The sequence below is a fragment of the Ambystoma mexicanum genome, chromosome 14 (genome assembly GCF_040938575.1).
Source record: "Ambystoma mexicanum isolate Mex_15411 chromosome 14, UKY_AmexF1_1, whole genome shotgun sequence".
Lineage (NCBI taxonomy): Eukaryota > Metazoa > Chordata > Amphibia > Caudata > Ambystomatidae > Ambystoma > Ambystoma mexicanum.
The window spans coordinates 325,767,671-325,792,149 of NC_090940.1; the positions used below are offsets into that span (position 1 = coordinate 325,767,671).

At 48.6% G+C, this 24,479-nt stretch overlaps 1 protein-coding gene across 2 annotated transcripts in view; it reads right to left on the reverse strand.

The window, feature by feature from the left end:
• TDP1 (tyrosyl-DNA phosphodiesterase 1) overlaps positions 1 to 24,479 on the reverse strand; it is a 1,670,976-nt gene that overhangs the window by 1,339,846 nt on the left and 306,651 nt on the right. For both annotated transcript variants that reach the window (XM_069637461.1, XM_069637460.1), the window contains exon 6: positions 4,040 to 4,074. In XM_069637461.1, coding sequence (XP_069493562.1) covers positions 4,040 to 4,074 — 35 coding nt within the window. The remainder of the gene's footprint in view (positions 1 to 4,039; positions 4,075 to 24,479) is intronic.

Here is a 24,479-nt window from a genome sequence, read left to right on the forward strand (position 1 = left end):
AAAGCGGCAACTGCCCGAGCGGCCTTGGCACCACGGGTACCCTGTCGTCCACCTCTGGTACCCCTGCGTTGGCCTCTTTGACTGCCAGCTCCTCTCGCTTTACTGAAGGACGAGTAATAGCGAAAGGAACCACCCCTCCATTGCTGTCCCCCCGGACGAAAAGGCGGAGGTTGGCGAACTGCAGCGCCCAATGACTTTGCTGCAGCTTTGGAGGTCTGCAACCTCTCAAGGCTCTCGTCAGCCTTGCTGCCAAAAAGGTGTTCACCGTCAAAAGGCATGTTGAGGAGCCAGGACCGCACATCAGGAGCAAACCCCGACTTCCGCAACCACGCAAACCTGCGTATCACGGTGCTCGCCGCCATGGACCTGACGACGCATTCAGCCATGTCCAAACCCGACTGAACGGACTCACACATGGCATCCTTACCATCCTGGACCATAGCAAGGAAACCATCCCGTTCGTCCCCTTCGGGAATATGTTCAGCCGCTAACGCAACACAGTTCCACAGAGTGTGCGTGAAACGAGACAAAGCACAAATGGAGTTGGCTGCCTGAAGCACCATACCACCAGAAGAAAACACTTTCTTCGCCCAGCCATCAAAACGTTTGTCGTCCCTATCAGGAGGGATGGTAGGGTACGACACCTGCTTTGCCGGGGCCGTGGCCGCCTGCACCACCAAACTCTCCGGAGTAGGGTGCCTGGTCAAGTAGCAGGGGTCGCTACTGGCTGGACGGTATTTTCATAACAAGGACCTGCCCACCGCCGGGAGACTCTCCGGAGCAGTCCAAGCCGCCGCCACCCTTCTCTGTAGAGCCATATGAAACGGCAGTACCGGGTCAGTTGAGGGACCAACATCAAGGATGTCCGTGAGATCGTCCTGCACAAACTCCCCTGGGGGAGCAGACCATCCCAAGTACTCGGAAACCTTAGCCATAAGGCGCCGGTACGAGGAATCGGCATGAGAGCCAGGCTCAGGCCTACAAAACTCCACCTCCGGAGAGGTGTCCAGTCCACTGGTATCATGCAGTGACTGCCTCAAATCGTCAAACTGACTATGGCCCGAGACCATTTCATCTGGAACCTGACTAGGAACCAGGCCATCAGAATCCTCATCCACCTCCGAAATATATTCCAGGTGGCGAAAAGAAGGCACCCGAGAGTGCTTGCTCATAACCAGAGCCTTCCTAGGGGTTTCCCCCGTGCCACGGGGTACCTCTGACACCCCGGCCTCGAAAGGCGTCGAGGGCGTCGAGTGAATCGACGCCAGCGTCGAGAGAACAGGCATCGGCGTCGAGTAAATCGGCATCAATGTCAGATGCAGCGCCGCCAGCATCGACGGCGTCGACACAGTCCTCGAAGCCGGAGCTCCGAGCGTGCCCTTCGACGACCTGAGCGTCGACGGCTTCGATGACTTCCTCGGAGCCGGAGCCTCGAGAAAGCCTGTTGACTCCCTCGACGCCTCAGACGTCTATGTCTTCCTCGAAGACATCACAGGTGCACATGGTCTCGAACGCGTCAAGGACCGGGACCTGGAACGGGTACGTCGAGAAAGGGTCCCCTTGTCCGAACGGGACCTCTTCCGTGACTCGTGCCGACCACTCTTGCGAGCGGTGTCTCTCGACCTCTCACGGCCGACCCCACTCGGGGGCGTGGACGGCTTAGTACCCTGCGACTCGAGAATCGCCAGCATTTTCTTCCCGAAGGAAGCCCATTCCTCCGGCGTTGCACAGCTGGTGGGGTAAGCGACGTGTCGGGCAGAGTCCTCAGAAGAGGACCTGGAAGACGACCGCTGTCGGCGCTTCCCAGAATGCCTCGAAGAGGCCGAGGAGTGGCAAGACCGACTCCTAGAAGGAGACGCACAAGACTTCCGACGATGACGCGGAGAGTCACCTCTCGAATCATCCGTCGAAAGCCCCGCAGACTTCGACTTCCGGGGCTTGGACACCCGACCTACCGACAACTTCTTCTTACATTCACGTAAGGCTTTAGACGTGAGCGACAGGCAGTCGATACAGTCATCCGTGTTGTGGGCCTCCTCGAGGCACCAGAGGCAGGCGTCGTGCGAGTCCGTCACCGACATCTTGGACCCACACTCCCCGCACTTCTTGAAGCCCGAACGCGGGGTCGAAGATGAAGTAGAAGACATCTTCACAAAAACGAACAGGTTCGAAGAACCGAGAAGAACGGAACTCCAAAGAGTCGAGGCGTTAACCGAGATTCACGAAGCAACACGTTCGCGGAAAAAACGGAACTGAGGCTACGGGCGTCGTGCGTCCTACTTATCACATCGGATGACATCGGACGTTGGAGGAGGTCCTCGACGACGGCGCATCGACGTCATCGACGCAGGACACAGACGCCGCAAAAAGTTTCCGAAGCAGCACAGCTGTGGTGATTACCTGTCAAAGATATGGAATACGTCGGAGGCCCCAATCCCCTCGAAATGTGTTTACTACTAAATAACTGTACTAAAAACTCACCATTCTGCATACTTGCACTCAAACACTGAACTAAGCACAACCGCACCTCTACGCATCACAAACCGCACACACTTTACAACACCCAACATGAAACAAAACTATACACAATCATACCTCAACACCACATAACGGCTACCAACCGAATAATGCACCAAAGCTCAGTGACTAGTTTCTCTGAACTGAAACTGCCAACAGCACGTCAGTGCTCTCTTGGTCTTCTCTCTCTCAATCCCACTAACAAACCCCCAAACCCTCCTTCCATTGCAGATACAACAGAGCGCCAAGAGACCACGCAAGTGGCAATAGTGCCTGGTACAACATCCATTAACAATAAATGTGGTCTGATATTTTCAATAAAAGGTGTGTTTGTGTTCTTGGCAGGTCCTAATACCTGTGCTTCTCATCTATCAAATCATGAGTGAGGCTTTTTGGAATAGCTTATATTGCGAACTGAATCACTTCTAGGGGCACCTCATTTTAGCAGGTAAGGTATAGTGAGATTAAATGAGTTGACTGTGAACACACATTTGTTGAAGTTTGGTTTAGAATACCTAAAATAACAACATTTTATACAGATTACTTCACAAATGCACAATTCACATGATAAACACACCTGACAATGTATTCATCATTGTAGAAACATGTTGATGAAAAGAGTAAGGGGGCATTGTGTTTTGAATCCTAAATTGCATTTGTTTGCAAAAGGGCCATTCGTTCATTTTAAATTGTTTCCACTAAGTAGTGGAAAAGTAAAGAGTCAAACACAGGCAAAAATCACCTATGCTTTTCTCTTTTCCACTACAAGTCTGGAAAAGTGTAAATCATTTCCACAATTAATGGTTGGGGGAGCCATGCCCAATGGATTCCTTTGGAATCTGCCCACTTTTCTCGGGTGTAAATGCCAGGTGGATCCCATAGGAATCTATTGGCTTCCCGCCAACATAAAAATATGTGCGTGTGGAAAACCAATTGATTTGGCAACTTCACATGCAAAATCATACAAAATGCTGTAACTCATAAAAAGTGTCGATAAATGAATTTAGTGCCACTTCTTCCACTCCGCTTGACCTCCTATGATTGTAGCTTTATTTCCCCATCCTGAGTGGAAGCTACAAGCTCCAGCATAGAAATGGTTGCGGGGGAACCCGCACAGTATTACCAGGGTGTATGACTTTGCGGCCGGGGAGAATGCAAATGTAGGTAAATATGGCTGGATGTGCTTTGTATTGGCCCGTGTCATGGGTGTTCTGGCAGCAACTTAGGGTTACGTTGCGGTCTAAATTCTGTGAATACGCAGAGCACGCACTGGAAACTTTGCACATAGGGATGTGCAATGTCATTCTCAGCACGGAGACTTTGTGGGATGCCCCCACACCATGCTAACACAAAGCCTTGAAGAGGTCATAGGATGTAGCAAACAATATTAACATGGCAGATGGTAAAAAAAAAACACGCAGCATATATATTTGTAATATCAAGAGTGGTGTGATTCCGCAGGCCTCTGCCGACTGGCTGCCTTGAAAGCACGAATTATAAAGTCATAAGAATGGTGACTTACGTGTGATGGGTCCCATAGGCAATGTCCAACTTGGCCTGAGGAAAGGAAGCGAAGGAGCAAAAGCTATTATTGGTATACCACACACCCGAATGTACAGTGAATATTGACATAACTTTGAATTTGCTGCCATCTAATGGCTACACAACGGTACAGCTGGTATCACAAAAAAGGAAATCGGCAATCCGACAGCTTCGGCTTCAAGAAGTGGACAAGTTTCAGATGTGAAGTGGTGAAACGGAAAACAGGGAGGTCTACAGGCAGACATTGAACGTTCCATATTTAGTAGTGAAACCTGTTATTTTTTGCAAAAGGTAATGGTGAAGTGCAACGTGCACTCGGCGCATCGGGAAGAGAATTCATTGCATTTATTTTTGTGGCGGGCAGGACTGACACACTGTCTTATTAAATTTTACTCACATGAAAAGGCAGGCAGAATTCCTTGACATTACCACTGATGTGTTTTGATGCAACAGGCAGATTATATATGTTTGCAGAGCAACCTTTTCCGCGCAGTATTTTAATAGCGGTGGTGCTGCAGGCACCCTGGGGCAGGGAATTAGCTATACCCAAGAGGTGGGTTGTTTATAGTCAATCTTGACCTCTGGTATTGCTCTGCGACCAAGCCCAGTTTGCATATGTCCTTCCCCCTTTCTGCAATCGCTTGGCAGGTGAACGATGGTCTGGAGAGTTGCCTGGAGAGAACTTACCTCTCACTGCGAAAGTGCTTAGTCAGCATGTGACCCAACATATAAACCTTTCTTCTACTAACTACTTCTGAGAACTTTGGCAAAGACTTTTCTGTTTCACTACCCAAACTGCTATATCCGATACAAGACTCTAGCCCATTGACTTTGGCCTACCCTATTGCATTGAATTGGCTCCTCTGGTGAACTCAAACTATTTGCACTGTCTAATAGTAACTGTAATATTAATTGTATAAACCTATGCCTTTTTGCTCCTACCTCAAAGTACTCTGCCATTTTGCTCCTCCTTCAAAGTAGTAGTACTGAAGTACATTTTTCTGTGATATAGAATGCCTCCTTCTAGTGAAAGTTTTATAACTGATTGTGAAATAAATTAATAAGTGTATTACCAAGAAACCTTTAAGAGTCTATTTGAATACTTGTGATTGTAGACCTCTGTGTAACATCATTATAGCTCACATTCCCCTCTTGAGATAAGCCTGGTTGCTCAGCGACGCTACCAAAACTGTGTAGTACAGACCTATACCAAAGGTTGATTTTGTCCTAGTTGTGTGTAGTGGTCCCAAAGAGTGCTGCATACAAACGTTTCCTAACAATAATAAAAAAAGGTGCTTGTCAGGACATCACACAAATTGGTTTAGTCCTCTGTCCGAAACCTAAGCTATCTAACTGACCCTACCACTACTAAATGAAAACAAATTCAAACAAGTGTTCCGATATATGTTGGCTGGTGCATGACCCGCTCCTAACACCGTCTCTGGAAAAATGTCACTCTCCGTTTCCCAGGGCTTTTGTTTCTCTCTCAGTTCTGTCAAATCACAAAGTTCCTGTACAAAAAGATGAAATGTTCCTTTCATCTTTCTCAGGCCTTGCTTTCTTTCACAGTCTTAAACTATAAAGTTCTGCAACATTGCCTCAGAGCAAAAAGGACAAACTCCTGTGCCCAGCCACACAATTCCAGCAAACTTTACAAGTCTCTTCCCTGCACATCGAACTTGTTTGGGAATGCGCTTCAGTTGTTCAAATGTTAGCTTTGGCTCAGCACTTCGGCTTAGTTCTGTCCTCTGGATGGGATCACTTTTGGTGGTCCCATGTGGACCATTAGATTTTAATACAATTGAATGACTATAGTTCTCCAGCCGCTGTCTGTGGCTTTGGTTATCTGGTCGGTCCAGCCCTTTGCCTCTCTGCTGCTGGTCTCCTTTAGGAAGGCCTTCCGCCTTCTAGGGTATAGAGCTCTCTATTTCCTGGTTTCTAGGAATCCCCTTTTCAGTATGGGATTCTTGTTCACCATCTTTGAATTTTATTTTCTGTTCCTCGCTAGGCCATAGGGCTGTCAGCAACTTGAGTAGCTTTGGTATTCTGAGTCTCTTGCCAAGCGACGCAGAGCTCAACCACCCTCCTACGTCTCCTTCTCGCATACAGTGTACCTGCTGTTCTGTGGTTGTCTTCTCAGGGGAGGTGGTTGCTCACTCTACGACTGAACAGTCTTGCTCTGGACACTGGTTCCTTACATCCTGTTGTGGGTACATTCTCTCTGGCATGCCGGCTTCCAGCAATGGTTGTGGTTTGGTCTCTCACCGGCAGAGACCTTGGAGCTGCGGTTCTCTGGCACTTCTAGGTTCGGCACCCTTTCATGGGCTCTCCGCCCACCAGATAGATGTTGTGGTCCTGCCTCCAGGCTGTGTTGGCTCTGCACTGTACTGTAAATATCTGCTCTGCACGGCGTCCATTGGGTTTGTGTCAGCTCTTCCTTCTCCAGCTAAGTGTCTTGTCCCTTATATATGATATGATATGACATGGCATTTATAGCGCCTGTACACAAGTGTTTCTAGGTGCCACAAGACAAGGGAGGGAAGACATAGGGAGGAAAAGACAAATAATATTACTAGGGCTTGTGTCATTCAGATTGTGCAAGTGTGATAACGAGCAGTGCAGGTGGAAGTAGAGGGGGAAGTGCAAGGGAGAGGAGAGGGAATGTGCAATCAGGGCAAGGCTCTGAGTAAGTGCAGCCAGAGCAACGCGCCTCTGGGTAAGTGCAAGGAGGCGGGGGGCTGTAGGGGTTACAGTTACAGCCCCTAAGTGCACTGATGCCAGGAGTCAGTGCAAAAGAGACTGGTCATGGAGGAGCGTGGTACCTAGTGAGACTCTGAGGGAACCAGGCAACCAGTCGGTGCAGCAGACAGGTAAGTTAGTAAGGGAGCGAGAGAGAAGACAGAGGACAAAAGGTGGATCTTGAGCTGCTTCCAGAACGTGAGGTGGTCCGGCTCAAGTCTGGGAGGGGCAGGGAGGTTGTTCCAGAGGGAGGCACCGGCAAAGGAGAGGGATCTACCCCCCACTCTCTGCCTGGAGCAGCGTCTGACCCTCAGAGAGTTGGAGGTAGCTGAGGGAAGGTCTCTAGAAGGAAGGTATTTTGCAAGAGAGAGTTGTGGACGATGCAGAGGGCCTTGAACTGATCCTTGAAGCCACCAGGAGCCAGTGGAGAGATTTCAGGGCTGGAGAGATGTGGTGCCTGGGCTTGAGGTCAAGGATAAATCTTGCAGTCCTGTTCTGGATTCGTTGTAAAGGGCGAAGAGTAGAGATAGGCAGATTGAGAAAGAGTACTCAAGCCTGGAGAGAACCAGGGTTCTGGAGACAGGGAACTTCTGGGGTAAAGTGAGAAAAGTTAGAATACCCCTTAGGAGGTGCAGGTGGAAGTGGGCCTTTTTGGCAGGGCCCTTGATGTGAGGAGAGAAGGAGAGAGTCGAGTCAAAGACGACACCAAGGTTTTTTGACTCAGAGAGAGAGAGAGGGGAAAGCGGGAACAGGGGTCCCAATGAGAAGGATCTCTGTCTTACTGGCATTAAGGCAAAGTTTGTTGGCGGCGCACACATCCTGAATCAAGGATAGACAGCCAGGAATGAGCGAGGGAGGAGACGCGGCTGAGGGAAACCTAAAAGAGAGCAGAGTGTCATCTTCATAACACTGACAGTTAGAAGAGAATGTGGCGATCAGGTAGGCCAAAGGGGCCAAATAGACATTGAATAGTCAGGTTGAGAGGATACAGCCCTTGGGGACACCACATGTGGAGAGAGACGTGGTGGAGAGAAAGGACCCAAGTTGGATCTGGGAGGGACGGTGCAGAAGGAAGGTGGTCAGCCACGCCAGGGCCTGGTCTGTGATGCCCAGGTTCACATGAGTCAGTTGATTAGGCCGCTGTGATTGACCGTGTCAAAAGCAGAGGAAAGGTCAAGGAGGATGAGGATAAAGGGAGAGCTGGAGTCGAGGTTAGAGTCGAGGTTAGAGAGCAGATCTTCACGGGTGTTCAGGAAAGGAGTTTTCGTGCCTCTGGCTGCTCCGAAGCTATGCTGATGGTCATGGAGGCAGCAAACAGATTCAGTGGGGACGGTAAGCTGGAAGATGGCCAGTTTTTCCAGGAGTTTGCCTGGGAAAGGAGTGATAGAAATCGGCGGACATGTACGATCGGCAGAAGAGTGCTTGAGGACAGAGGGGAAGATCCAGTGGCGAAGGAGTAATTTCAGAAATTGTCCAAGGCTGGTGCAAGGGTGGCAATGTGGTCCTTGATGGTTCTGGAGGAGGGGTGCACCTGTTTGGACGACACTTTCATAGCTCGGACTTGTCTGGAGACATCGTCAGGTGTTGTCAGAGAGAAAGAGGAAAAAGGAAGAGGAGAGGGAGACGGAGAGGTAGCCAAAGGGGGCCCGAGAGAGGTAGGGGTAGAGGAATAGGGAAATCGAGGACAGGATGTTCTGAGTTTTAGTAGTGAAATGAGAGGCCAGAGTCGTACAGAGGGCCTGAGAGGGAACAAGAGAGGTGAAGACTGCAGTAGGATTGGCAAGCTCCTTGCAGATTTTAAAGAGTTTGGGTGTGTTGTTAGAGGCCGCGGAGACGCAGCTTGGATATCGGCCCTCTTCCTGGAGAGGACAGAGAGTCTGTAATTTTTTTGGGGCTGGCAGCAGGCCAGTTTGTAAGAGGATGCGCACAAAGTGCGCGACTTCCTTTCAGCCACTCTGCACTTGCGTTTCAGGGCAGCGAGGTCAGAGTTGTACCAAGAGTTGCACTTGGAGCTAGGCTTCAGATGGATTTTCATGACAGTGGCAAGGATGTCCAAAGTGTTGGATAGAAGGATGCAGTTTAGAGAGGGCGGTGTCAGGGTGCGACTCAGACACAGGTGTAGGAGGAGCAGAGAATGTAGAGGGAAAGGCAGGGCTCAAGTCGATCGTACACGCGGGTGGACAGAGTCCACCCACTTTTTTCAGGGGATGGACTCAGCCCCCTCCCCCCCCAGCTAAAATGAGAATCATTGAAAGTCTTCCTTGAATTTATGTATTAAAGCCGACCTCAGGTATCAACCTGCAGTCTGCAGTCGTCCTGTTTGCAGGCCGGACTCTTCACCACTGCACTATTTAACCTGATTAACAATAACAAAAAGCTAAAGGTGAAATGTCCCATTTCGGTACTGCATGTTCCAGGGAAAACATTTGTATTGGTCCTTTGAGTTTAAAACTTGCACACCTTTTAATGTTTTCAAAAACACTATTAGAAGAAAATATCCTCTCTTGGTTTTGTGTATATGGTGATTTTATGAAAGGCAAATGCCATTCGTCCTGTGCAATTTGGGTTGTTATGCAAAGCCAATGTAATGAAATGTGAATATTTCACCTTGATATGCTAATTTCTGGTGATGTCACATTCCATTGTGTTTGTTGGGGAGTCCCCCCACTTTCAGTTTTAGGATTTGACCCCTGGCCCAAGGCGTCCACTCACTTCATGGGTCGAAAGACTGAGAATGAAGGTGGCAGTGCTGGGGTAGGGTTTGCTTTAGGGGCAAGACATATCAAGTGAGAGGAGAGCAGAAAGTGGTCCGTCCAAGAGAAACGAGTGGTTAGAGAGGGGGATGCCTGAGGAGATGAGAACATCCAAGGTGTGTCCGGCAGAGTGTGTTGGTGGAATGGAAAGGGAGAGAGAGTCGATAGGTTGCGGTAGAGCCCAGAGGAAGGATTAGAAACACCCAGGTGGATTTTGAGGTCTCTGAGGAAGAGAAGTTGATCTGTAAATTGGAAAACACTGTCCCATTGGCCCTGGGGCTTCATCTTTAAGCGGGGTCAGCATCCAAACCGAGCATGTGCAAGTGCTCAATTACATTGATATTATCATCTTTTGCCATGTATGCAGAAAATACTTGGGACATTGGGGGCTAAGGGAGATGTTGCAACCTTGTTCAACTGAGAGATCCCTCTTGCCCAAAACCCCCAGGGATGGTTTTGTGCAGCAGGCTCACCTACCTCGTCTCACAGGGGGCAGCGAAGGGAAAGAGGCCTTTTTAAGATGCTTATGTTAGATTGATTTTTACCACGCACCACTACCACTCAAGGACAGCCTCCAGGCTTATAACTGACACCATTCAATGGATTGGGACGAATCTTCCCCAATATTAGCATATCCTCTTCAAAATTAGCATATCCCATCCCTGTGATGCATCAATAGAAGATTTGCCCGAGGACATCCAGGCATCCACATGTGCTAGAAAACCTGCACCGACTACTGTGGACCAAGACCCATATCAAAGATGGCCGCCGCTAAGCCACACCACCTTTTCGGCACTTGTTTAACAGCAGAAGCTCTTGGCTGTCCCCAGAGATCCGATTGAATATACCCGCAAAAAATGACAATCCATTACTGAGCCGGGAGGCGTAGCCGGGCCCATCTCTAAGGCCCGTGTCCAAGGCTGCAGCCCCTGTCTTTCCCTGTGATGCATCGATAGAAGATGTGGCTGAGAACCAGGCACCCACATTTGCTAGAAGACCTGCACTGACTACTGATGTCCGAGACCCACATCAAAGATGGCCGCTGCAGAGCCACACCACCTTGCCTGCACTCGTTCAACAGCAGAAGCTTTTGGCTGTCTCCAGAGACCATATTGGGTATACCCGCAACAAATTGCAATCCAATACTGAGTCGGGAGGCGTAGCCGGGCCGAGCTCTAATGCCCAGGTGCAAGGTTGCAGCCCCTGTCTGGCCACAGAGGCCGGCCCGACCAATGTCAAAGCTGTTAACGGTTCTACGGTAACTCCTGTAAGTCCAAGTCTTCTTCTGTCTCACCGGCTCTAATTGTTCCACGCTGCAGGTAAGAGGCGCTCGAGCCCCTCATTCACCAATTTCTGAAAGTCTGATTGCACTCTCTTGTGCACAATGGTGGCCGTTATGTCCGGGACCTACTCACCGCCCCCTCACCCTGTACCCACGAGTTTGCGAGGCCCTACATGTCCTCCTCATCCAGCAGCAATCTTTCCTATATCATCCCCCCGCCGTGGTCCACCTTCCTTCCTGCCCTGCAGTATGTCAGTACTTCGGCACTCCTCGCTTCACCTACTTCTGACAGGTTTTTGTTGGCTGCATTTACTATCCAACTGCAAACAGACTGCTTTACCCCTCGGATGTGGTGATCATCACCTGGGTACGGTCATACACTCCGACACGGACATGTACAATCAGCCCTCTAGATAAAGTGCGCATTGTGCCTATTTACGCATGTAATTATAGGAAATATGAATGATTTGTGTTTCTACTGCGTAACATGTACGCTGTGTTTATTAATAACAGTTAAAGGGAGCAAGTTGCATATCAAGCTATTAAACGTTTAAAGGGTGCTTTATTGTGTTGCTCGGAACAAAACAATAAAGCACCCTTTGAACGTTTAATAGCTTGATATGCTAAAAAGTAAAGTTTGCTTAGTTGTCCTTAGTTGAATGTTGTAAACCATACATAACAGGCTGAAGGTTTGCGACGATGAGACACACAGGCTTGTCGACACAGCCTGTGTGTCTCAGAGGGGCTGCGACTCTGGGAAACATGTTTCCTTTGTCATCAGTAGCATAGCCCGTCACCCCGCCTCCCGTGACTATCTCTGTTGCCCCATGCCCCGTTACTGTGTCATGCCTCCACTCCCTCCCCCGCCCCCGTGACTGTCTCTGTTGCCCCCATGCCCCTGTTACTGTGTCATGCCTCCCCTCCCTCCCTCAGTGACTCTCTGTTGCCCCCATTCCCCCGTTAGTGTCTTGCCTCCTCTACCACCCTGCCACCCCCGTGACAGTCTCTGTTGCCCCCAAGTCCCCATTACTGTGTCATGCCTCTCCTCCCTCCCCCTGCCCCTGTGACTGTCTCTGTTGCCCCCATACCCCCGTTACTGTGTCATGCCTCCCCTCCCTCATCCCACACCCTGTGACTGTCTGTTGACCCCATGCTCCCCGTTACTGTGTCATGCCTCCCCTCCCTCCCTTCCCTGCCCCCGTGACTGTCGCTGTTTACCCCATTCCCCCATTAGTGTCATGCCTCCCCTCCCTCCCCCACCCCTGTGACTGTCTCTGTGCCCCCTTGCCCCCTGTTACCGTGTCATGCCTCCCCTCCCTCCCCTCACCCCCCTGTGACTGTCTCTGTGCCCCCTTTCCCCCGTTACCGTGTCATGCCTCCCCTCCCCCCCCGTGACTGTCTCTGTTGTCCCATGCCCCCTGTTACAGTGTCATGCCTCCTCTCCCTCCCCCCGTGACTGTCTCTGTGCCCCCTTGCCCCGTTACCGTGTCATGCCTCCCTTCCCTCCCCCTCACCCCCGTGACTGTCTCTGTGCCCCCTTTCCCCCGTTACTGTGTCATGCCTCCCCTCCCTCCCCTCACCCCCGTGACTGTCTCTGTTGCCCCATGCCCCCTGTTACCGTGTCATGCCTCCTCTCCCCCCCCGTGACTGTCTCTGTGCCCCGTTACCGTGTCATGCCTCCCTTCCGTCCCCCTGCCCCCCTTGACGGTCTCTGTGCCCACTTGCCCCCGTTACTGTGTCATGCCTCCCCTCCCTCGCCCCACCCCCTGGGACTGTCTCTTTGCCCCCATGTGCCCCGTTACCATGTGTCATGCGCACAACTTATTTTTTGGGGGGTTTTTAAAGCGCTGAAAATAAAGTGGCTAAATCAGGATATTGTTCTTTTGTATTTTATCGTTTTCCATTCAGGGTCTGGAAAATAAAGGTACCATACAGTGATATTATATTGCCCCAACATGCTGCTATAAGGATTTACATGTTGCCATGATACTTTACTATGCAATCTGGGTATTTTGCATGTAAACTCTATAGGACAGTATTTTTGTAGGTCTTGACAGCCAAAACTTAAACATTTGTAAGCATGGAAGAAAGTGGCCATGCCCAAATTGAAAGAGTGGGTTAAAATCCCCGCTTCACTGTTTAGCGTAAGTGTGTGATCCTGGACAAATATTGTAATCTCACCCTAACTTCAACTGAAAAAATTGGAGTGCTTATGAATGATTACGTATACACCCTTACAATAGGACAGTTTTAATAAGCGGAGGGCCACATTGATGTACGCTGGTGCTCCGCTACAAGTAGCTCTAATACTGCCGCATGGAAATGCATTATTGCTGCACTGGCCCTCCTCCAACCTCGTAACACTGGATTTGACAGGTAGACAGTCTCACCAGCCAGTCAGTGCACCAGAAATTCTAGTACAGCAGACTGTGGTAGAACCTGATTACATTTTCCCCCCTGTTCCTCACAGCCACTGAAGTGGTTTGGGCCGTCCAGAGTACTGCCCCACGCTCTGCAATTTCCTGTTATGCTATGATATTGAGTCTTTCATTGCACACCATCTGCCATTTTGACACTTTTTGGACCTTCAGGATCTGCAGGAAGTGGGTGTTGCAGACATAAAGGAGAGAGCTAACTGATTGTAACATTGAAGCTGCACTAGAATAGTCTCATTACAAGTAATGAAGTTAAATGCCCCTACACAAGTCATTTTGCCACCCCTCCACCGTCTCAGAAGTTAGTGCTTCTCCCAACATTTGAATGGTTAGCCCCGTCTAAATTGTAGCCTAGGTGCACCCCTGGATGTGTGCACTTGTACTTACAAGTTATTTTATGGCAGAATACTTTCTGCAAGTGTAATAAAATGGTTAAAGGAAAGCCAGACAACTTTGAGCTCCAACTCCTTTTGTCTACGGGTCTGATTTTACGCATGCATTGGGTGTATATGTTGGATACGTTTTACTCTCTTGCACAGGAGAAAACTAATTTTTACTCTCTTGAAATTGCATTTACTCTCTAATTTCAAAAATCATGCGTAACATACTCCCATCTCAAAATCTTATCTGGATCCCCCAGTAAAGCCATCCTCTAAACCAGTAGCACACACATCTATAACTGAAAGCATTGCTGTGCACTGTAATGCTCTTCATCCCTCGCCGTATGCAATGCTCACTGTGGCTCCTCACGCCATAATCTCTCGACAATACCATGCCACTGAAGTAGGCGTATCGCCGTTCTTTAATGCCTTTGTCCATATCGCACCTGATTCTGTTACTGCGGCTTCATATGCCACCAATGTTAATGCTTGTAATGTCATCAAATTAGCCACTACCGGCACACTAGGACAATGTTTTTGCTACCATACCTGATCTTGCCATGGCGGCTCTGTGCGCCACCAATGCTAATATCGGCAATGCTACTAGATTTGCCGCTCCGGTACACTGTGATGTTGTATCTAAATTAACTGTTACCCTTTCATACCTGCACATTTGTTGTAGTCCCCCTCATCACGAGGTGAGGCAGGGCAATTTTACAATTTTACATTTTACCTATTGTTCCTGCATTGTTGATGCAGCCCCCATACCATGAGGTGAGGCAGTCCAATCTAGCATTTTAACTATTATTCCTGCATTGTTAATGTAGCGCCTCTCACCATGAGGTGAGGTAGTCCAATTTTGCATTTTACCTATTGTTCCTGCATTGTTGATGTAGCACCCCTCACCATGAGGTGAGGCAGTCCAATTTTGCCTATTGTTCCTGCATTGTTGATGTAGCACCCCTCACCATGAGGTGAGGCAGTCCAATTTTGCATTTTCCCTATTGTTCCTGCATTGTTGATGTAGCCCCTCTTACCATGAGGTGAGGCAGCCCAGTTCTGCATTTCACCTACTTGTTCCAGCATTCGTGATGTAGCCCTCTGCACCTTAAGGTGAGGCTTTTCCATATTTTGCACCCACTCCAATGTCGTTCCTCATTTCAGCCTTGCGCTGTGTCTGAACCGGTTCACTTGCACTTATTGCACCCTTCTCTTCCCTACCCGTCCTGCACTTCCCTCTGCCCCTCCTGTGACCACATTGTTATTGCACTTGTGCACCCTGAATTGTTGGCAGACCTAGTAGGAACGTTATTGTTCGTCTTCTTCCCTTCCATCCCATCCTACACTGCACCTCCTCTATCCCCTCATTATGTTACTGCACTTGCACGCTCCAAATTTTTGCCAGACCTAGTAGGAACGTTATTGCTTTTTTAAAATTTCCTGTACCTTCCCCGCCCTTGTCTTGATGTGCCTTGAAACATCTTTTTGCAGTATAGGCGCATTATAAATAAATAAACTCCCATATGAAATGTTTGCTATTACCTAAAGTAAAACAAATGCTGGCCACATCTGCAACAAACCTTTAAGAGGACCTGGTGTCTGGGGCCACTTGAGAACTTTGCTTGGTTTGGTGTTGGAGTATTTTAGTGTATGTTTTGGCAGATGAATCTGTGAATCTTCAATTTTAAATCCTGAAGTATGAATTGCATTAGCTAAGGGGCACTTTGCTGTGATTTGATTGGTGGGATACAGATCCACACATATCAGCAGATTTGCCACGTCAAAACGGGATGTCTTGATTGAAAATGTTCATGGGATCATCTGCCAAACATTTGCCATATTTGAGTCGTGATCCAGTGCGGCAATATGCATTGGATCAAGAAAAAAAAGGCCATATAGCAGCCCTCTGGTGTGGTGCATATTGGGAAGGGACAGGAATATGTCCTTTAAAAAGAATTATTAGTCACGGTTTGAGAGCGGGATGCACTGATCCTGCCATGCTGCGTTTATGCCGTAACAGCGAAGCGCACTGTCAAAAACACACCAAAAAGGCCGTATAGTAGTTCTCTGGGTCATGCCAACACCCTAGCGTGGGTGAGAATAGCACCCAGATAAGGAGTATGGCTTTTCTTTCAAAACAAAAAAATAGAATTTTTGGTCACTGGATGACATGCATTAGTCACCGTAATAGCAGTTCTGATGATTGCATCTGCTTAGATTCACATGCACCCTCCCTGCCTCCCTCTCGGGGTGGAAGGAACATAGACGTCTTACTACTTTCTCTCTTTATGTACTCACTCACAATAGACTGGGGCTCCCTCATGGCAGAAAAAATACAATTGGAGGGACCTCGACGCATGAGGGATTTTGGGTACACTACACGTCGCGATAGGGATAGTTTTACAGATACGCCTATGCCAACGTCCCCTTTTGGTCGCCGAAAGACAAGATGCAATACTCCGCGGTTACGACTGGATGTCAGACCATATGCACAGCATGTGATTCTTAGCAGATTACAAGCATCAGAACCACAGATACTGAGGCAGCAAATGGTGCTGCGGAAAATATATGTGTGTGAGGGGTGAAAGTGAGAGTTTGAGCCTGTTAGCTACAGGAGATTCAGAATTAAGGGTATCACTTCCAACACCCGCTGAATTTCATGGGTTTTGTTACAATAAATGTTACACGTTAACTGGCTCTTCACTAAAGTTATTTCACTGAATTTCAAGGGTTTTGTTATGCTATATTTTACCCCACCTTTATCAGAAAATAACCAGGGCCCTACATGCATGGCCAGTGGCCCCTGTAGTAGTAAATCACCATGGCCTACTGGCCATCTCCTTTATCCATGGCCTGTGGCATTTTTCTGCAATTTGGGTAAAACAAAGTGTCCCACTGGCCCCTTTGCACCAATGACGGTAAAAGACAGTGACCCATTGGCTATGCCCACCGGCCGCGCACAGTATCCCCATTAGTAAATAACCATGGCCCACTGGCCGATTTGCACTAATTACAGTAAATGATCTAACAAATCCAGGGAATTCCTCCCCTCTCTCCAAGCGGGGTGGGCACCCCCTTTTGGGAATAGGAAGGTGGGCCTGCTAAGCTTAATACCCTGAGGGCTCAGGGCTAGCAGGCTCCCACTGGGTGTGACCTCCCACACTTGGAGGACAGGAAATCCTCAAAAAGGGATAGTTAGCCTCCCTTATTTCAAGATCCTAATATCTTTGTTGGTTATATGGTAATTAAACTGTATGGCAAAATAAAACTTCCTGTACGAATAGCTAGAATGGTTTCTGGCCCTTTGTTTTCACTGCCCTCGCCTGGTACAAGAGCCCAGCGGATAGTCTCGCCCACTAAGCAGAGTGGGAGATAAAGAGCCAATCAGAACTGGATAGGAAGAGGACAGAGCTCCACGGTTGTGGAAAAACCAAATGATCTCTTCCTGGGAGATGTAGCAGGCCAGAGGGAGTGTACACCAGGTGTGGCAGACCCAACCATGGGCGAACCACCAGAAAACTCAACTCCTGCTGGGCTAAAAGCCGCTAGCACTAGGCCCAAAAAAGTACAGAAGAGCATATGCCGCGCGAAAGGCGGACAACCGGCTTACCGAGAAACCAGCTGGAAGAGAGGGCAAGCTACGCTCATAGCGGAACAGCGTGGAGAAAGTGAATAAGCAGCCCTGTGTCGGTCGAACTCATCAACCCTCCTAAGGAGCAATGTCTGAAGACAAAGAGGTACCCTGTGGCTCCAGGGAACCAGAGAGGCACAATGTGGGTGGATGGAGGTAGGGGTTGCGGCCAGGCCCAATGATACCCTGTGGCGGGTTGAGAGAAGTGAAAACCCAAGGCAAGGTAAACTAAACAAGACCCCAAATGGGGTGCACAAGACAAGACCCAAAGGCAGGGTGAGAGAAACGAAACCCTAACATGAGATGAAAAAGTAGAGCCTCCAAGGATCAGTGAAAGAGACGAGACCCCATGGATCGGAGAAAGAAACAAGACCCCAAGGCTCAGTGAAAGATGAGACCCCAAGGCTCGGTGAAAGAGGCGAAACCCCAAAGCGCTGTGAAAGAGCCAAGACCCCCAAGGTGGGGTCAAAGAGATGAGGCACCAAGGTGGGATGAGAGGCAAGGTCCCAAGACGGAGTGAAAGACACAAGGCCCCAAGGTGGGGTGAAAGAATGAGGCTCCATGGTGGTGTTAAATGAACGAAACTCCAAGACGGGAAGAGAAATGAAACCCCAAGGTGGGGTGAGAGAAACTGGGTCCCAAGTTAGGTTGAGAGAAACGAAACCCAAAGGTGGTGTGAACAAGATGAGACCCCAAGGCAGGGTATGAGAAACAAGCCCCAAGGAATGCGGTCCCAAGGTGGGGTTAGAGGAACAATATCCCAAGGTGAATTAAAGACAAAGGAGAAAATCTCAAGTGGGGATATGAACCAGGAGTCCCAAAGTGGAAAAGAAGACACAAGGCTGAGATTAAACTATTGTATGCCAGCAGAAGGAGAGAAAACCCATAGATTGCAACAGATCCAAGGAGAGAAAGATTGAAGAGACATTCAGTATACTTGGTTGAACTGTGCACATGGGCAAGGAGCGCCTATTGATAAAGAGGCACCCGGGAAGGTTGGGGAGGGGGAAGTGAGGGTGGGGTAGCCACTGTTCTTTTGTGGGGCCAGGGCCCCAAGTTTATCTTTGTTGAGTTTATGCTTTTGTTTTGTAGTGGTAGGGACAAAACTGAGGTTAGCATAGGATTCTGGACAGAAGACTTGTCTTGTTTGTAAGACATCCTGACAAGCACCCTTTTAAGTTTTCCTGTATAAAGCAGGACATAGAATCCTACCCTTAGGCCTTGTGTTTGAAAATAAAGAAAACATTCAGCTAAAATGCCGCCCTGTCCAACTCCTGATGATGATCTACATATGGTGTCAGAGTGGGATTCGAACAACCTGATAAAAGGTTGGGCCACATGTTAGTGAAATGCCTTACTGCGACACCTAGGCTCCCTCAACATGCTATGCTCGAGTCTATTGGGTCTGACCTATTTAGCCTTACCAAAGTTGAAATCCCCAGACAAGAAAGGGGACTAATCTCTGTGGGCTTATCCATCTCTCTCACCACAAGGCAGCTACATTAGGTTAGCCACTAAGTCCGAGCTACCATGGAAACCCTCCTTAGATGTAGCAGCTGGCATCACAGACCAAGACTATTTGGCATAGGTTGAAGTGCCATCACACAGTGCTGGCTACCAAAACTATACAGCAAAAGGGGAGGCTCCATAGCCTAGAGAATCCTTGAGCAAGCCCTGATTCGGCATCTTCCCAATACTCAAAGGGGTAACCTAGGCCTTGGGCAGGGTGATGAGAAGTTGGCCCCGCTTCCTCTGTCCAATTGGGACGATACCACTACCCTAACTGATCTGGCCTTTGCCCAAATGAACGACCAGCATCTGTCAGAAGCATCCGCACGTGCCATCCCTGAAGAAAAGGGTCTTTAGCAAAGCAGATCCTCCTTTTTTACAAAAAAGTGCCAACTTTATCAAGGATATGTGGAGAGAGATGGAACCCAGAGGAGCCAACTGGTCACCTTTGGGAGTCACCAAACAATAGTCATAGAACTGGCTAATTTCCACTTAACAGCAGGACATCAGGGAATAGGGAAAAGCAGGACCAAGTCCATAGTAAATGTTACTGGGCTGGTGTCTAAGCCAAAGCCAAGGTCTACTTCGCAATCTGTGAAATTTGTCAAAAGACCTGAACTACCCTGGTACCCTGTGCTCCCTTACAACCTCTACCCACCATTGAAGTCCTTTATCCACGATATCAAATGACATTGTAGGACCACATGTCATGACCACTGTGAGGGGGCACACGTTGAGCCACAAGCAGGCTCCCACAAGAACCCCGATAGCCTTAAAACCACTGCAAAAGTGCTCTTGGAGTCAGTCCTGGTGCCTTTGGCACCAGGCTCATATGTAGGAAGGAAGGGCTGTTCAAACTAGGTCCCATTTATGTACATGGGCCTTTAAATCCAACATGGAAGCACCCACACAGTCTAGTTCTAAGAACCAAGCCATGCGGTTTACTGTTTTGGGTGTGGCAGACCTGGAACTACTTTCCATGGTACTACTTTACCTGGGCTATATAAACCACACACTGACTGCAGAACATGCTTTGAGTTATTCTGCAACCAGCAGCGTGACGCTCACCTTGTCCAGCTCCTGGTCTTCAGCATCTTCCTGTAATCCTGCAAGAACAAGAACAAGACTATTCTGTCTTACCTGAGAAAACATCATCCAGGACTCAGCATCTCAACTGGGCTGCAATCTGTGTAAACCGAGAGAAGAAACATCACTCACCTGTGAGTACTAGCTTAAGGACTTCCGGCGAACCGCTACCACAGCTGCTGTTCAAACATTGCGACTTGATATAACGAGAAAGGGGAAAAACAATATTAGAACGTGCGCTTCCAAAACATCGAATTCCATCAGTCTTACCTGAATTCCATCGCGCTACGCCACGCTTCCATGCAGAGCACCACAGCAACATCTGCAAAGGAAAAGACACATATTCAGGTTCGCTTTCAATATTAAACAACCGCACAGCGCTGTACTTACCTTAACAGATTCCGGGGGCCTGTTTTTCATCACGCTCCCATCCACTCGCAGCACCACAGTGGCCAGTGAGGAGAAGAAGAAGAAAACACAGGTTAGCTTTAAAAGACAATAAAGGCGCTGCACTTAGCGCTTTCTCTTACCTAGAAAACGTGCCTCTCCACCCGGCACGCCAGCATCAAGACCTTCGCACCTGAAAAGAAGGAGATATAGAACAAAGACTTACAATTAACAAACCTACCTGCCTACCAGCAGATTCGGGGTCACAGCAGGCCTGTGTTACGCTCACCTAGCTCCCACAGAGGCGTCGATCGGAACTGGACAGCTGCGGTCTCCACCAATGTGACGCGTAGCGCCGAGATGACGGACTGGACTGGCCCACCTAGCTTTGTTTGCTTGGGCCGTAGGAATATTCTTCTGCAAATGGAGAAAGGGAATTAACCACTCTTGGAGTTGAGCGTAAATGTCCCCACAGATCGCCTTTGATGTCCCCTCTTATAGTCTCACCTGATGGTTTGAAAAGATGAGCTCTCCATCCTGCATTGAGCGCAGGGGTGCGTTGATAACCAGTTGCTTCACTGGCTCGAAGGAAGTGGTGAGTTCCAGAACAATATTGACTCTGAGATTCCCGGCAAGACGCCGTAAGTATAAAGTTCGTAAGAGTTCAAATGCCTGAATTTCACTCTTGTCCGATTCCTTGCAGGTTGCAGTTTGACCCTAATGAAGAGTTCCTCGTGGCAACCGGTAGTATTCTGGTAAGGATTTGTATTTTCTAACACAGTTCGATAAAATAATGTCAATATGTAACCTGTTGCTTTCTCCCTTATTCAGGCGCTGAGAGAAAGTATGAAGTCTTGGGAAATAATACCTCCGGCGGTAAAATCAGGTAAGTCTGTTGTGGTGAAGAGGGTTCCCCTTGTTAGTCCCTTTGTTTCACCTTGCTGTCCTTTTGTTTCCCCTTAGGGGCCGGGGTTCGGCGAAAATGCAGTGGAAGCTGCGCCGACCCGTGAAGAGGAATAGTACCCCCGGTGGTAAAATCAGGTAAGTCTATGGGGGTAACTAATATTCCTCTGTGTATTCCCTTGGCTCACCTTGCTGTTCTTGTCTTCTCCTTAGGTGCCGGAGTGCGGTGGGAACATGCAGGAGGATGCGGTGGAATGTGAAGATGCTGCGAAGGCCGATGAGTTCAGCGCGGCGCTGCAGCAGGCGAGGCGACGTGCAAAAAATAACTTCTTTCTTCCAGCTCGAAGGCGCGATGGATTGGGAATTCAGGTAAGGATTAAAGGTATTGCTCTTTTTCTAACCTTTGCTCCTTCTTTCTCACTTTTTCTAGGAGCTCCAAACTCGAGGCGGGCGTGGCAGAAGGCTGGATACAGACTTGCAGGCACGGTGAGCGTTATGCTGCTGGATGCAGAATAACGCGAAGCATGTGCTGCTCTTCGGGCGTGGTTTAAATAGCTTCCAAAGTAGTCCCAGGTAAGTATTCCTTCCCAGCCCCGCCCGAGTAAAAAATAGTCCCTAAGTAAAGTAGTCCCTTCCAAGCCTCTTTTGGCTTGGAGCTCTTGCAGCATGGTCTGCATCAGGTAAGTTTTAAACTATGAGCCTGGCGCCTATGGCGCCAGGACTGACTCTCCATATGAGCCTGGCGCCATAGGCGCCAGGACTGGACCCAAATAGCCCCTAGCAGGGGTTTTTGGGCTTGCTTAGGATAACTTGATGCCTGCTTCCGGGGTTGCTGGATGTGGTCTGGTTCCCCGGAGGTAGGCATCATGACAGCACTCCCCCCCAATGCCCCTCCTAAAGTCATTCTTCCCCGTGGTTTTGGTTATTCTGGGAAATTTCGGTGGAATCTTTTCACCGATCGAGGTGCATGCACGTGGTCACTAGGTTCCCAAGACCTTTCCTGTGGTCCGTAACCTTTCCAGTCGATTAATTAAAAAAGTTTAGACTTCACCATCTTGGAGTCCAGGATGTTCTTAACTTCAAATTCGGGTTCCCCGTCTATAAGGATGGGGTCTGGTGGCTTGGTTAGTCTTGTCCCTGGCTGCACTGGCTTCAAAAGTGACACATGAAAGACGGGGTGAATTTGCATATTAGCAGGTAAGTCCAACTTGACTGCCACCGGGTTGATAATGGCCTTAATAGAGTAAGGTCCCAAATATCTAGGGTTAAAGGTCCGCGTTCCCTTAAGAGGTATGTGTTTTGTGGCCAACCATACTTGGTCCCCTATCTGGTACTGTGGAGTATCACTTCTATGCCGATCAGCATCTTTCTTATATTTCTCCTTCGCCTGTTTTAAATGTGCAGTTGCCTCCATAAAGGCTTGTGTAATCGTAGCGTGTAGATGGTCCACTGCGGGCATTTCTAAGTGTTGGGGTGAGTCAAGGTCTGAGGTTCGAGGGTGGTGCCCATATAGGGTATGAAAGGGGCTTTGTCCAGTTCCAGAATGTACTGAATTATTATATGCATATTCGGCGATCCAAAGAATGTCCTTCCAATTACTCTCAGTCTGATGTAACATACAATGCAGGTATTGTTCAAGAGTCTGGTTTGTCCTCTCCGTTTGACCATCGGTCTGGGGGTAGTGACTGGTCGATAATCTCACGTCGATTTGCGCCAATTGACAACATTTCTTCCAAAAATGTGAAATTAATTGACTGCCCCGGTCAGAGACCAACACAGACGGAAATCCATGTATGCGAACAATGTTTGAGGAATTCTTTGGCCAGGATTGAGGCTGAAGGTAGTCCTTTTAAAGGAATAAAGTGGGCCATCTTGGAAAAAAGATCCACAATAACTAGAATGGTGTTAAACCCATTAGAAGGAGGTAGATCGCTAATAAGTCTAACGATAAGGTGTGCCATGGTGTAGGCGGAATGTCTAAAGGTTGTAAGAGTCCAGCTGGTTTTTTCTTTTGTTTTGGGCGCAAATGCCACAAGACATCACAAATGATTTAATATCCTTTCGCCAGGTGGGCCACCAGAATTGTCTTTTAATTTTAGCTTCAGTTTTTGCAATACCCGAGTGCCCCTCCATTAGGGTATCATGATAACGGGAAATGACTAGCTCTTGTAGTTCCTTGTGTGTGGCAGAAATAGCCGCCCTTGGTAATAAGGCAGATCATTGGTGACAGAGTAGTCTGGGCCTTTCTTTACCCAGGGCTGTAGGATCAAAGAGTTGCTGGATCTTTACCTGAATGTCCTCTAGTGTCTGTAGAGTAGTCATGCCAAGAATCCTTTGTTCTGAAATTATAGGTACTGGTTCTGGGTTCACTTCTGCCTCTCCCATCCCTATTCGGGATAAGGAGTCTGCTTTACCATTCTTACAACCTAGTCGATAGGTTATTACGAAATCGAACTCGGCAAAGAACAATGCCCATCGGAGTTGACGTGACGATTGGGCCTTAGCTGTCGTTAAATACTGTAAGTTCCGGTGATCGGTGATCACAGTAATGGTATGCCTGGCACCGAGAAGATAGTGCCGCCAAGCCTTGAAGGTGGATTTAATGGCTAATAACTCCTTGTCGGTAACCGCATAGTTTAACTCGGGTGCCGAGAACTTTCTGGACCAAAATGCTACTGGATGAAGCTGGCCAGTTTCAGGGTCCTTTTGAGACAGGACAGCTCCCATGGCTAGACTGGATGCATCGGTTTCCACTATGTATGGAAGTTCAGGGCGCGGGTGCTTTAATACAGGTGCAGACGTGAATTTCGCTTTCAGCTCTTGGAAGGCATTTTCAGCTTCTTCAGTCCACATAAAGCGTTTATTTTTTCGCAAGAGTGCTGTGATGGGATGTACAACATGTGACAAATCCAGGATGAATCTGTGGTAGAAATTGGCAAAGCCGTGCATGCTTTGTACTCCTTCTTCAAGCTCGGCAAGCGGACCTCTACGCTTGTCGGGGGTGGTCGTTTCCCGAGTCTGACTCCATATGGCTTTTATCAGCAGCTCCTACCACCTTCTTGGGTGGTTTTACAGGGCAATCCTGTAGAAAATGCCCAGAAGTTCCACAATATAGACACAATTGCATTTGCCGTCTCCTTTCTCTTTCCTTCTGTGTTAAGGATCCTTTAACCCCTCCGATTTGCATGGGTTCTGAAGCATCTGCTCCTTTGGGGTTAGCGTGGGTTTTGACCAACACCCGATTCTCAAATTTGGCTCGATCAGCCTTTCTGTTCTGAAGTCTGTGATCTAACTGGACCACTAAGTCTATATATT